The sequence below is a fragment of the Poecile atricapillus genome, chromosome 2 (genome assembly GCF_030490865.1).
Source record: "Poecile atricapillus isolate bPoeAtr1 chromosome 2, bPoeAtr1.hap1, whole genome shotgun sequence".
Lineage (NCBI taxonomy): Eukaryota > Metazoa > Chordata > Aves > Passeriformes > Paridae > Poecile > Poecile atricapillus.
Genome location: NC_081250.1, coordinates 82,208,178 through 82,220,940, shown reverse-complemented (window position 1 = coordinate 82,220,940; position 12,763 = coordinate 82,208,178). Strand labels below are relative to the sequence as shown.

Sequence of the window (12,763 nt, the reverse complement as noted above, 5' to 3'; positions counted from 1 at the left end):
AGCTCTGTCCCGCTGTCTGTCTGTGCTGCAGACAACACAGTCCAGGAGCGAGATGTGTGGGAGTTATATTTTCTTTAACACAAACTGCGGCTTCTTCTTCCCCCTCTCTTGCTCTCAGAGCCAGTCTTAAAGGTGCAGAACTTAATATATAACATAAACCAGACGATTGGGGATACCAGTATCATAAAGTCACCCCAGGACAGTATATTTCTGTTGAACAGGAGATACTTCTTGTAGTATTCAAGGGAAGGGATTATATTTAGGCTTTCATTTAGGATTCTTCCCAAGTCTTCACTCTCGGAGGCTGTTGTGTTCAAGAAACTGTGTCCTTTAGTCCTGAGTCATGCCAAACTAACAGTCAGGGTTAGGAGGCCTTCACATAATATTTTTGATTAGGCACAAATGAATTTCTTCATACGAAAGGTAGTACTTAGAAAGTTTGTCTAAAAGCAGGCATGTAAGATAAAAGATGGCATAAGTGAGAGTAAACCGTCATTACTAGCTATTTTTCTGCAGTATTAAAACAAACACCAATAATTCAAGTGGAATTATAAAACTGAACTGATTTCTTTAATATTGAAACAGTCTCCATAGCTATTGAATCTTTTGATGGCTTAGTGAAAGTGTCAATTCCTTTAAGAAATAAATAGCTACTATTAGATACTAAAAAAAGTCTGAATTCAGCATTGGCTTGTATAATTGTCAGTTGCAGTGGCTTCACTGTGATTTTATCACCTCAAGAGAATTTACAGTCATATCATTCAGAACACGGATAACAATTATCTACATGCTAAGGAAATTCTCTGCATTAAAGGACATGTGCCAAAAGTCACATATTTTCCTAAAAGTTACAAAATTGTAAAAAAAAAATATTATTTTCTGCATCTTTCAGTATCTTTATCTTCATCAATAAATTTCTGTTTTTCAGTTAAATAGTTACCAACAAGATATACATAAATATAATTTTTTTCCAATCTCGTACCACTGATAAAAATGAATCGTTCAAAGCAGATATTTCCTAATGAAACCAGAAAAATGCAAGTTTATCTAAGATCATAAATTATTCAGACATGAAACTACCTGAAGCTTGAGAAGTTCTCATATTGTTTCCTCAGTTTTAAGCTGTCTCTCTCAGTATATTATGGTCAAGGGCTGTCCTGTTTGGGTTTCTGGTGGGGTACTGTAGCAGAGCAGAATGAGGTCATTCCTTGAAGAATAGAAAAGGCAGGTAGAAACTTACCTGCTTTATGCAAGTTTCAGGTGCTCCTCTGACTAAATATTTTGCCTGAACCTATCAATGCAATGCATTTGATAACTCTACAACAAAAATCAAGTTTAGTTTACTGTCAAGACCAGTACTGGTTTTGTAGTATTTCATTGACAAAAATTAAATCATATTATGGCTTTCCTATGGTCATTGCCTCAGGTGAGACTTGTTTATGGAGGCAATTAATTTTTAGCATTTTACATCCCCTCAAGCTTTTTCAGATCACTTCTATCCTTCTAGGAGCAACATGAAGCTACTTTGTCTTAGCTAAAGCAAAACAGAAGTCCTGCTGTTCCCAGGAAAGAATGGGGTGTGGGGAGAAAAAATACTATGGGTTTTTTCCTCTGTTTTCACCACCCAAATCTGGATTCTAAGATACCACTTTTTATTACTCTCAGTCTGTTTCTCTTTATCCTGTTCACCATGCTGTGTAATTCTTGTGCTCCCTCAATAACATCATTGATTATATGAAACAGTTACAAAGACCTTTTGTTCTTGCCTGTTGCCCAGGAGATTAAGTACTCTTTGCATAAACTCTCTTTGTGCCATGTTAGTTTTATTTCCCTTGCTCTCCAGTTTCTCTCATAAAAATCTTCATTTCTTCTTCTAAAAGGATGCACTCCAAACTTGACATATAAGGCTATTCTTGAGTCATTTTTTAAGGTGCACAGGCCCCTTTTTTGTGTTCTTCATATCAGAAAAAGAATAGTTATAATATGAAATGTAGGAAAGGTTCCTTGGATGTTAATGAAAGACATATATGATTGGAAGTGTTTATCCATATATAAAAAATAAACCTGTTTCTTTTCTAGCATGCTTTGGTTTTAGTTTCCTAGTTGTTTATTTTCTTTGCTTTCATCTCTTCTGTTGCTTATGAGATTTTCAATTCCTAAGAGTAGTGACTAGCTGTAATACTTTGATGTACAGCTTTCTGTCTCAGTCTCAATGAGAAAATCTTGGAAAACATGTATTTATAAGTAATATTGATCTTCACGTGACCATTATTAATAAATTAAAATATTATTTCATTATTAATATATGTTATTAATTGCCAGTTGTTGTTTTTCATCAGCTGTGCACATCAGTACAAAATCCTATTATTAATACTTAATATATAACAAGTTCTCTGAATGACTGGCAGGGAAGCTCATCAATTACTCTCCAAAATGCTTTTAATGGAATCAAATTGGTTGGTGATGTTAATGCTTTTTCGTTCTTTCCTGAAAATACTTAATATAACACTTGTTAAAACAGATAAAAATGTTTCTTAATATCTCTGGCATATAATGTCTGATAAAATAAGATGTGGCTCAAAGGAGTTGAGAAATATTTTTTAATTCTGTAGAAGTGTCAGATCTGGGATTAAGCCTGAAAGCAGGTACTCCGGTGAGGGACTTGATGACTGCATCTAGCTCCTGTGCTTAAACAACTCAGTTGATCCAGAGCTTCTGGTCCTCTCTTGTAATTCATGAAACATAATTCGGTTCCACTGCATCTTTCCCTAGGCAAATGTTCTGAGAAGCTCTCACATGGTGCCTGAAGAAGCAATTATTCTCTATTGTGGTATTCCTATAGAGAGATTTCCACGTTTGCAGAATGAATGAATGAATGAATGAATGAATGAATGAATGAATGAATGAAAGAATGCACGGGTTGTTACTGAATCCCTGTTTACGGAGTATCCAGGGATGCTACTTTAGCTAGACAAGCTGTTTATAACGGGGAAGAAAAGAATGAATGGTAACATTGAGTAAGGATGATCAGCATCACAGCTGATATCACAGCTTCTGCTGCAAGACACTGAAAATGGGCATCACTGACCTGTGCAGTTTTATGCCTTTTAGGGGTGGATGTACACCACCAGCAAGTTTATTTTCTATTGGGCTCTTATACTGTTATAAAATCAACAACAAAAAAGTAAAGCAATAAGGATCCTCTTTAATACAAGCTTCCTAAAGTCAAAACAAAACAAAACATTGCTTCTGTTAATGTACCCTGTGTTCGTATGTGTGGAAATAATTAGCTCCTCATGGTAATAACTTTGCAAGTCAGAGGTAATTTAATTCAAGCATTCCTGAATTGAGAAAATAGCAGGGGAAATGCTTGTCATTCCAGTGAGGATTGGAATTGTTTTCCATGGTATTGATGTTTGGAAATTGCAATTTGCACGTAGTAATTTTTCATATCATCAGTATTATAGACAAAGAAATGTCATGTTACAAATGTGCAACAAAGAAATTAACACTTGTTTTCCTTTTCTTCTAGAACATCTATTCTTGGAATTTCATTTGGGGCTGCATTTCTCTTGCTTTCCTTCATTTTGTTTATCTGTTTCACTGGACAGCTTTTGGTAGGTATTCAAGGAACTCTAATCCATCAGTAGATGGTTTCTTTGAAATAACATATTCTGAGTTTGCCAAGTCACTCTGCCTTTGCAGAGTACCAGTTAAAGAAAAAAGGATTTGCATCCTCAGGCTTCTGTGGACATTGTTTTATCCATGTTGATTTTCTGTAAAATATCCTGATTTATCTGAAAAGCAGAAAATGCCAATGCAGTGTTTGTCTGTATCGACACTAATATTCTGTTTCTCATATGAAGCTGGATCATCTGAGAAGTTTTCATTATTGTTTCATGTTTTGTATTTGTTTATGTTTTTTGTTTATTTTTTATGTATTGTATTATGGACTGCCTTTTCAAATTTTTTTGCTACTGTGCTTACAGGAGGTAACTCATGACTGCTTTAATTTGCAGAACTGTGTATTTGTTTAAGTATTGTATAAGACCAATTTAAAGAATAAAGAATATTTAAGTTTAAGTTTAAAGGATATTTCACCATAACAGTTTCGTTTGAAATATAAAAATGTTTTAGTAAGTTTCCAGTTTTGTCATTGAGTGGCCCAGGTGTTATTATAATACCTATTAGTGTATGTAATATTATGCTACATTTGAGAATTTAATTCTATATTTGGGTGAACTTTTCAGCCTTTCAGCATGCTCCTCTTTCAGTTCTCAAATAGATCCAACATAGAACTCCATCTATAATATGGATAAGGAGTTTCAGGATTTGTAAGACAGTGAATGCAATCTGAATATGGCATCCCCATTTCTCTTCCTCTGTCTTTGTATAAACTCACATAGAGACAACTGAAAGATCTTTTATAAAAAAAGCACATGGGAAAGACAATTACTTCAGTATGCAGTAAAACAGTATGACAAGGTAGTTAAAGAAGGAAATTGAGGAAGTAGGTTTTTATTATTTCTCTCTCTTCTCTTGTGAGGCTTGTAATTGACCAAGACATGTTTTTAAGAAAATTTAGTTAATGTACATTTCAGATCTATTTCCAATAAGTTAGGGATGCTGCCACTGCCCCGAAATTAATCTGAAATATAATGCAATGATATTCTTAAATATTTTTAATCATTTGAGTGAGATTTTAGAGGTATTGCTATTAATTAACATCAAAAATTTGTTCTCATGTGATGTTATACTTAATTGCTATTTGTTATTGACAGTAAATTGAGAGTAAAATGATGAAGTCAGAATACTACTCTTGAATAAGCAAATTTAAGATCAAAATCCTTCAAGAAAAGCAAACCTTTTCCTGTAGGAAAACGAAATGCTAATGAAATGGTATCCAGAAGTGCTGGCACATACATTCTCCTGGGGCTCTTATTTATAGTGCTACTTAGGAGGAATACAAATACATTTTTCTGCATTTAATGGGATGGCTAAGCAATATCCCAAGTCAGAGTTGTAGAGTTGTGCCACTTGAATATTATCTAACACCTATTTTCAATGCCTTTTTGCATTCACACAAGTACTGTAAATACTGTAAGTAGAAATGAGACCTATCATTGCATTTCTGATGACTTTCCAGTTGTCATGTTCTAATCTAAATAACTTGAAGAGGAGTTATGTCCATGTCTTTGTGAGTTCAGCTGCTCTACAGAAAATATGCTGCTAAGAAGACTTCAGAAAGTTATGACCACAGTTGATTCAGTGTTGTCTTTCCTTCCTGTGCATGGATATAGTTCTTAAGGTGACAGATGAGAAGCAGCTAACAAAAGAAGCAGTAGGTTTTCCTTTCCCTTGTTCTCTCCCTAAGGTTTCTTCCTTTGTGTCAAAATCCAAGTATTGTTTTGCAGCTTTAACCACAGTGACCCTGATGTTATATTTTGGTAGCATATTTATTGCACTATCTGACCTATCTCTGTAAATGTTTTCTTTTTAAAAGAAAAAGTCGAAAATTTCAAAGAAACTAATATCAGTATCTGAGTTTTTACACAACAGTGACACTGTTTACAGAAATTAAGCTTTATAAGGCTGAATTGGTTTGGGTTTGTTTGGAGTTTTTTTCACACTTCTTTTTCTAAAGAGGTACATTTTGGATTCTCTTGTAGGAGGCATGTAGTAAATGTGGATTTGCTTGTATGTACATGCACACAAATACAGAGTTTAAAATCACCAAATCTCTCTCTTCTAAAAATGCACCAAAAAACCCAAGATTTTTTCTGTGTCTGTCTGACCCTGACAGATGAAATGTGATGCGTTAGCTACAGGCCAGATACTCACCCAGCTGCTCACTCACTCTGCCTCACTGAGAAGGATGGGGTAGGAAAATAGGATGAGAAAGCTCATGGCCTCAGATAAGGCAGGGGGATTACTGACCAATTAGTTTCATAGAAAATGCAGACTGAACTTGGGCAGAATTTATTTAATTTATTGCCAATTAGATTTGTGTAGTAAGAAACAAAAACAAACATTAAATATACACCATTACTCCTCCCTATCCCAAAATTTATCTTCACTCCTCTGCTAGTGAGTCCTCTACCTCCCATAAAGCAGTACAGATAGGGGCGGAGAATGGTTGGTGCATAGACATTTCTCTCTGCTGGTCCTTCCTTTCACAATTCCACCCTGCTCAATTTTAAGGACTCCACAGGCTGTAGTTCCTTCAGGAACATCACCTACTCCAGCACGGATCTTCTATGGGCTGCAGTGTCCATGCATCCTCCAGCATGGAGTGTCTGCTTCTCCAACCTTGGGGTTCCTTCTTCTGTCTCTCTGTGCTCCGTCCTCCTCTCTCTGCCCAACATTTCAGGCTCTTTCTTGCCCTGGTGTTCCCAAGGTACCCAGCCAGGGTCAGGCCTCACCACCAATCTGAGCACCAGAACTTGGTACATAAACTTGCAGTAGCAGTCAAATATTTACAGGACTGTTACAGGATGTACAGTGTGGGACCTGAAATGCCAGTAAAGACAGCAAAATCTAAGTTCAGTTTAGGACACCTGGCTATTCCTGTGTTATATGTTCTTGTCTTAGTACTTTTGACACTTTGCACTCTCAGTCTTCACCAGTTACAAATGGCTCCATGGTAACCACCACAGAGTAAGTCCCAGAAAAAAACAACATTGAGCAAATATCTCTGTATGATTTTCATTTCATTGGCAAAATAAAAAAACCCAATCCAGAGTCTAAAATTAGTAGCTCTTAAGGAATTTAATTGCCATATTGTAAGAAGAGATTTATACTCACTGTTGCACTATGAGTTTATAAATTGATTATGCTGTTTAGGAGCACTGCTGCATGGTCCAGCTTAATCTGGGGTGAAGCAATAATTCAGCCACTACAGAATAGGAATTTTTCCATCAAACAATGCAAAACCATAGTAGCACAAATAAAGAAGTCACAGACTTCCAGAGCCTGACCTGGTTGCATCCGCTACTGGTCTTGGGTCAACTAGCTGAGGGTAGGGAGAGCTGTCAGTTCTCACAGAAACAGTCATTTGCCCATAGGCATTAAACCTTCTCAATCTTAGCTAAAATGGCATATACTCTGAAACTTGAAAGGAATGTATCTCCTCTATGTTCTAATTACTTTTTTGTGCCTATTAAATTTTTTATATGATTGAAGTGTTTTGGATAGTCACAGTATTCAGAGATACTCATAGTCTTAAAGATTATGAGTTTTTTGGTCATAAAGATCCTTTTTGTCTTATATTTTTATATTTTAAATGTAGGCCCTTCTTTTTAATTAATTTAGAATATTTTCTTTGAATTATTCTTGAGGAGTTTCTTTCACAGATAGAAGGATAGAGGACAGTAATTTTCCTTTAGCTCATGTATTTTCTGTGTCTCTTTTCTTTATCTTCTTGAACTACAGGTGAGTTCATAGAATGCATATAAAATGCCTGACCTTATAAGTGTTAGGTGTGTTTTACTTCCTGCTGTGAATGCAAGGATGCAGACATCTGGTTCCTGCATTCAGTAGGAAGAAAACCACACTGAGCATGTAAAGGAAAGATCTTTGGGGAAGCTGAGGTAGCTGGCCAAAGAAATATTAATCTCAAGCAGATGTTCTTTATGCATTGATGCAAGTACTGTCTCAAAAATCTATTTGTGTTACCTGGAATGTAATACACTTAATTGATGTGACATTCTCTTTGTGCCAGTAACTTTCCATTAATATGAAATCGCTTTTTGTTGCATATGTTTATACCTTGCAACCTGTTTGACTACTTAAGCTAACAAAGAAGACAGAAGTAATGTCATCTCCTTTGAACATGTTTATAGTCTCTCTTAAATACCCAATTTGAATCATTAAAAACCGATATGACCACAGACAAAGACCTTTTAACTAATTAAAGTTAGAAAGTGGTGTGTTTATTCACCAGTGGGTGGCATGGGGTCATCCCCAAAAGGCAGGATCACCTTGAACAAGGTTTTCTTCCTTTTATTTATTTTTAAAATTTTACATACAATACGTATGTATAACCTCAGCACTTCTCATCCCCATTCAGAATTAAAATGAGGCTATTAGTCCTTCATGCGTGCACAATTCTCCTGATTTGGGTCAGTGGTCTCAAATTGGGTCAGTGATCCTTGAAAGATGAAGTCAGGAAAGTCTTCATCAGGTCTTTGTGACCCTCTGGCACGATCCAAGGCCCCCTGCTTGGTGATTTGTTGGTATAGAGTCTAGGTGCCATTGTTCTCACTGGTTTCAATCTCTTCTTATAACGGTTCACTTACTCCACTTTCTTTTATAAACAAGCTCATAATAGCCAACAGTATAACAATTAGCTCTGACTTAAGCATCTAATAATCATTAACTTACCATTTGCTTATCTGACTTGTATCTTGATCATTATAAATTGCTTCTAACCCTTAACTAATTCATAACCCTTCAAAAATCATGATTCAAATTGAATCATGGAATTAGCAGAACATAATGCCAACAAAACAAACAGCAGAAATACTGGCTTCAAAGTTGAGAAAGATGTTCTCATTTGAGGTTACTAAAGTGTTTGACAAAGAGCCACCAGTACATGAGCCCTGTCCCTTCTAGAAGAGAGCACATTATTTACACCACATCATTGTATAAAGAGTGATACACAATCTTTACCTTTTTTTGCAGGGGGCTGTATTTCACACTAAAGCAATTGACATTGGTACTTAGGTAAAATCAGAACGACTGTGTACCCACCCATAAGATATTTTAAAACTCTGTAAGGAAAGAAATATCAGTACCAGCACTACTTGGAAAATATTTTTGGTCTGGAATTTTACCTTTGATATGAGTGTCTTTTAAATGCAGATATAGATGAAAGATCTAGGCCATTTAGTTTCTTCAGATGTAAGGCTTTGCCTGTAAATGAAGATTAAAACAGGGATGTTTAGGCAAGGAGAACCTAAAGAGACACTTTGGCACCTACAACAGGGTCCATGAAAGAGGGTCATCAGTGCTAAAAGTCATTCTGATGAGTCTCTAGCAGAGGCACTACAACAGCAAATCCATCACCACTTAGTTAAGTACCATGTTCAGACTTCAGGAATTGTTGTAAGTGTACTGATTTCAGTAACAAAAATCCTTCTTACTCAGCTTCTTGAGCTACATGTTTACAACATTAGTTACATGATTGAAACCAGCTGAAGAATTTCCTAACTTGGTGAAAACCATTCTTTATGTCTGCTTTGTCAAAAATTATTTTTTAATAACTTTTTAACTCCAGCAATGCTGCCCTTTAGTGTCTTTGCCCACTATGAGATTGCTAGTTAATTTCAAATAGATACCCAAGTTTGCTTGCTAGCGTGCAAACAATTTTTCCTACAGTTATTATAAAAGCAGGAAAACAGAGAGCACTCAGATTGTTTTCAATGGTCTGTACATGTATTACCTGAGAGCTGATACCCATGATGTGCTAGTACTGGAATATGGGCACAGATCAGAGCTCCAGTTGTGTGAGACAGTTTTTGGATGTTACAATCTCACTTGGAGATTGAGACATGGCCAGTGTAGAATGTAGCATTTGGAAATCCTTCCTCTAGTTCAATGCCCTGAGCATTGTCCTTAAAATGTCTGTCATTCAGGTCTGATTCTTCACAAAACTAGTGGCTCTTTTAATATTTTCTGAGAAAAAGGAAAACCTTGAAGATAAGGACTGAGAACATCTTGACTTAAAATAGCATATAACACAGTGATTGTACATTTTTTTGAGTGAGGAAAGCAGTACAGGAAGTGCCAGGACTGAACTCTGACTGCCTAAAGGCATATTTCTGCAGGTCACTGATGTTCTTTCCTTTGAATGGCACAGCTGAAGTGAACCATGTGGCCATTTTAACGTGACCTCTTGTAAAGGATATTTAACACTTCAAAGTATGGTGAAATTAAAAATGTGATGCTGACTTTAATTTTTGCTGTTATTTCTTTATTCAGGATTCTAGATTTTGTCCAGCCAGTTGCATGAAGTAGAAATTGAGTAGACTTTTCACCTAGATGCATTTTGTATGATTCAAAATGTGGAGTTCCACTGCCCAAAGAGATGGGGATTTGATTTTGGATGAGCAGCCCGACATGGGTGGTGTTGGGGTGGGGGCACGGCTTTGAGTCCTGGGAGGAGTGGACTCTGCCCCTCTGCCTTGGGGGATGTGCCCTGTGGACCCAGGGGGAGTTGTTCCTCCCCCAGGTCACTTGTAAAGTGTCAACTGGGGATGTTCTACCCTTCTTGTGTTGCTGGTGTATGCTGCATTTATTTTGGTGGCCCCTCCTCTTGTGCCCCTATTGGTTTGTGCCCCTGGGACTTCTTTGCTGTGTCCCTGTTGGACCCAGCAAACTCCATCCTAAACTCCATCCTTGCTCTACCCCATAAAACCCACCACCCTGCCTTTGTTCAGAATTCTTCATCTCTGGTTTATGCTCAGTCAAATCCTTTGTTAGTGATGCCCTAATAAATGGATTCCCGAGTTTAACCAAACAGAGACTCGTCTCTGATTTCCCACATTGGTCACTGGTGGCTGCACCTTCCCTGGACATGACTTTGTTGCGGCACAACACAACATCAAAATTCTTGGCTTAGATTTACAGGTGCCACTGTGTAATTCAAAAGCTTAATGTTACAGTACTCATTTTAGAAGTACTTTGGTCCTTTTTGTCAAGATTAAGAGCATTAATAAGTATGTAAAGTAAAAGCTTGTGTCTGCATAGCAAAATTCCCCTTCTCCAAGCTTAGGTCAGTGTAATTGCTGTCAGCAAGTTCTTTGGGTTTGAACTTTGGTGTCTTCTTCAACTCTGAGTGAAAATGAGCATGTAAGAAAACCTCAGTTTTGTTTCTCTTGACTGCATTCTTTGAAGCATCAGAATTGGAGAAATACCTAGTTGCATTTGAATGCAAAATGAAAATAACAACAACAGAACTATAGAAAACGTGATTCACTGATAAGAATGTAATAAAATAAGAAGTTTTCAGTGAAGATGTTCCATACTTAACTAGCATGTGAATGTGTGACAGCTCTTGAAGCACTGTCTTTCATCTACAACATAGCTGTCACAATTAATTCTCACACCAGTTCCTTGTTCCCACTCAGAAACACAGAATTCGTCTTATTAAAATGCTGAAGTAGTTTTTTGTGTGTGTAAAGACAACACAAGGATACATTTTAATGTCCTGAATATTCAAAATATCTTATTATTCATTATCAGGCTATGCTGTCATATCAAATATAAGATATTCAGATGAAAATGTAATACATTAGTCACCTCTCATACTACAAATACCTACTATTTCTAGACAGTAAATTATAAACACTGAACCACATTCTGCAAGCTCTGCTTAGAATAAACACTGTAATACTTTCTCTAATGCTACTGAGATCTGATGTCTTATCCGACTTAGATGCTTTCAAGAACTGATTCTTTAATCTCATTCTCCATTTTATTTATAAAATTGCAAAGGAGATATAACATTTACAACAAAAAATGTATGACGGAATCAGAAAAATAAACCTGCATAAATTTGCTTTTGAGAGTGGTTTAATGATTACCCCCACCCCTCCAGTTCTGCTTCCAAGGATTCCCCAGATTTTCAGCTGTACTGAACTGCTGCAGTTGTACTACATATCGACAGGATCTGGACTGCTCAAAAGTGAAATGAAGTTCAGCAAATCTGTTATTCCCACAGAGAATTATTATTCAATGATGTATTCTTTCATGTTTTCCAAAGAATATCCACTTAATGACTTAGAGATTTTTAGGGTTTTGTCACAAGTTTTCCTTTCAGGACCCTCAGTGGCTTAACAAATAAGGTGGGCATGGCAGATATACCAAATAGAGGTCTTTCCCCTCCAGAACTCAGAGCTGTGCATTAAACATCCAGGTAAAAAATACATCACTTTGTTGTGCTTCTGTTTGACAAGTGGAAATAATTATCCAGAACTTCATTTTAAAAGTTGCACTCTTAACATCACTGACATTGTTCTTCTGCTTGAAGCCAGCAGCGTCTTGTAATTTTAGCAAAAGCAATGGAAATAATAAAATCTCTTTATTGATTAATCACATTGGCTGAATTATATATTGTTTCCTGAAATTTATGTTGTTCTCCAGACCTTTCTTAAGTGATAAAATTACTCTTCTTTTTTTTTTTTTCTTAATGGTAGCAGGAAAACATTTTTTGAAAGAAATGTAGAAAATCAGTCCATTAAGTTCCTTCTTGTTAAAACATATATTGCAAGGAACTTTAGTAGAGAAGTTACATAAGTCTGTACCTGTTTTCCAGGTATTTTGAAATAAGGGGAGTTCTCAGCAATACATGCTGTTTTCAATATGGACATAAGTAGTAAGTAGTCTCAGGAATTCTATACGGTAATTTTTTTCAATGATTACATTCAAATATGAAGAAAGTTCAAATTTAGCAACTGGAAGCATTGATGTCAAAGTAGAAAAGTTTGAAAAGTCACCATAATTTGATGCTGACATTCTTATATTAAATACTGAGATTCAACAGAGATTTTTCTGTGTGAAAGTTAATTTTATCCTCAGAATTAAGATAATGCAAATTGTTCATATAAGCAGAGAAAAGTCCATTTACATTGTGTAGCACTAGTAAAACATGAGAGGACCTTTTTTTGCAACATTGTTTTGCATTTTTTACTGAGCTGTGGTTTTTAAAGTTTTGAAATTGAAAGTAAGGGCTGCAAGAGCTTGTTGGGTCTAGTGGAGTTCA

The 12,763-nt window shown here is 36.1% G+C and overlaps 1 protein-coding gene across 1 annotated transcript in view; it reads left to right on the top strand.

Annotated features, from left to right (window-relative positions):
- Window positions 1–12,763, top strand: part of ADCY2 (adenylate cyclase 2) — a 283,051-nt gene that overhangs the window by 232,351 nt on the left and 37,937 nt on the right. The window contains exon 15 of the mRNA XM_058831650.1: window positions 3,533–3,617. Coding sequence (XP_058687633.1) covers window positions 3,533–3,617 — 85 coding nt within the window. The remainder of the gene's footprint in view (window positions 1–3,532; window positions 3,618–12,763) is intronic.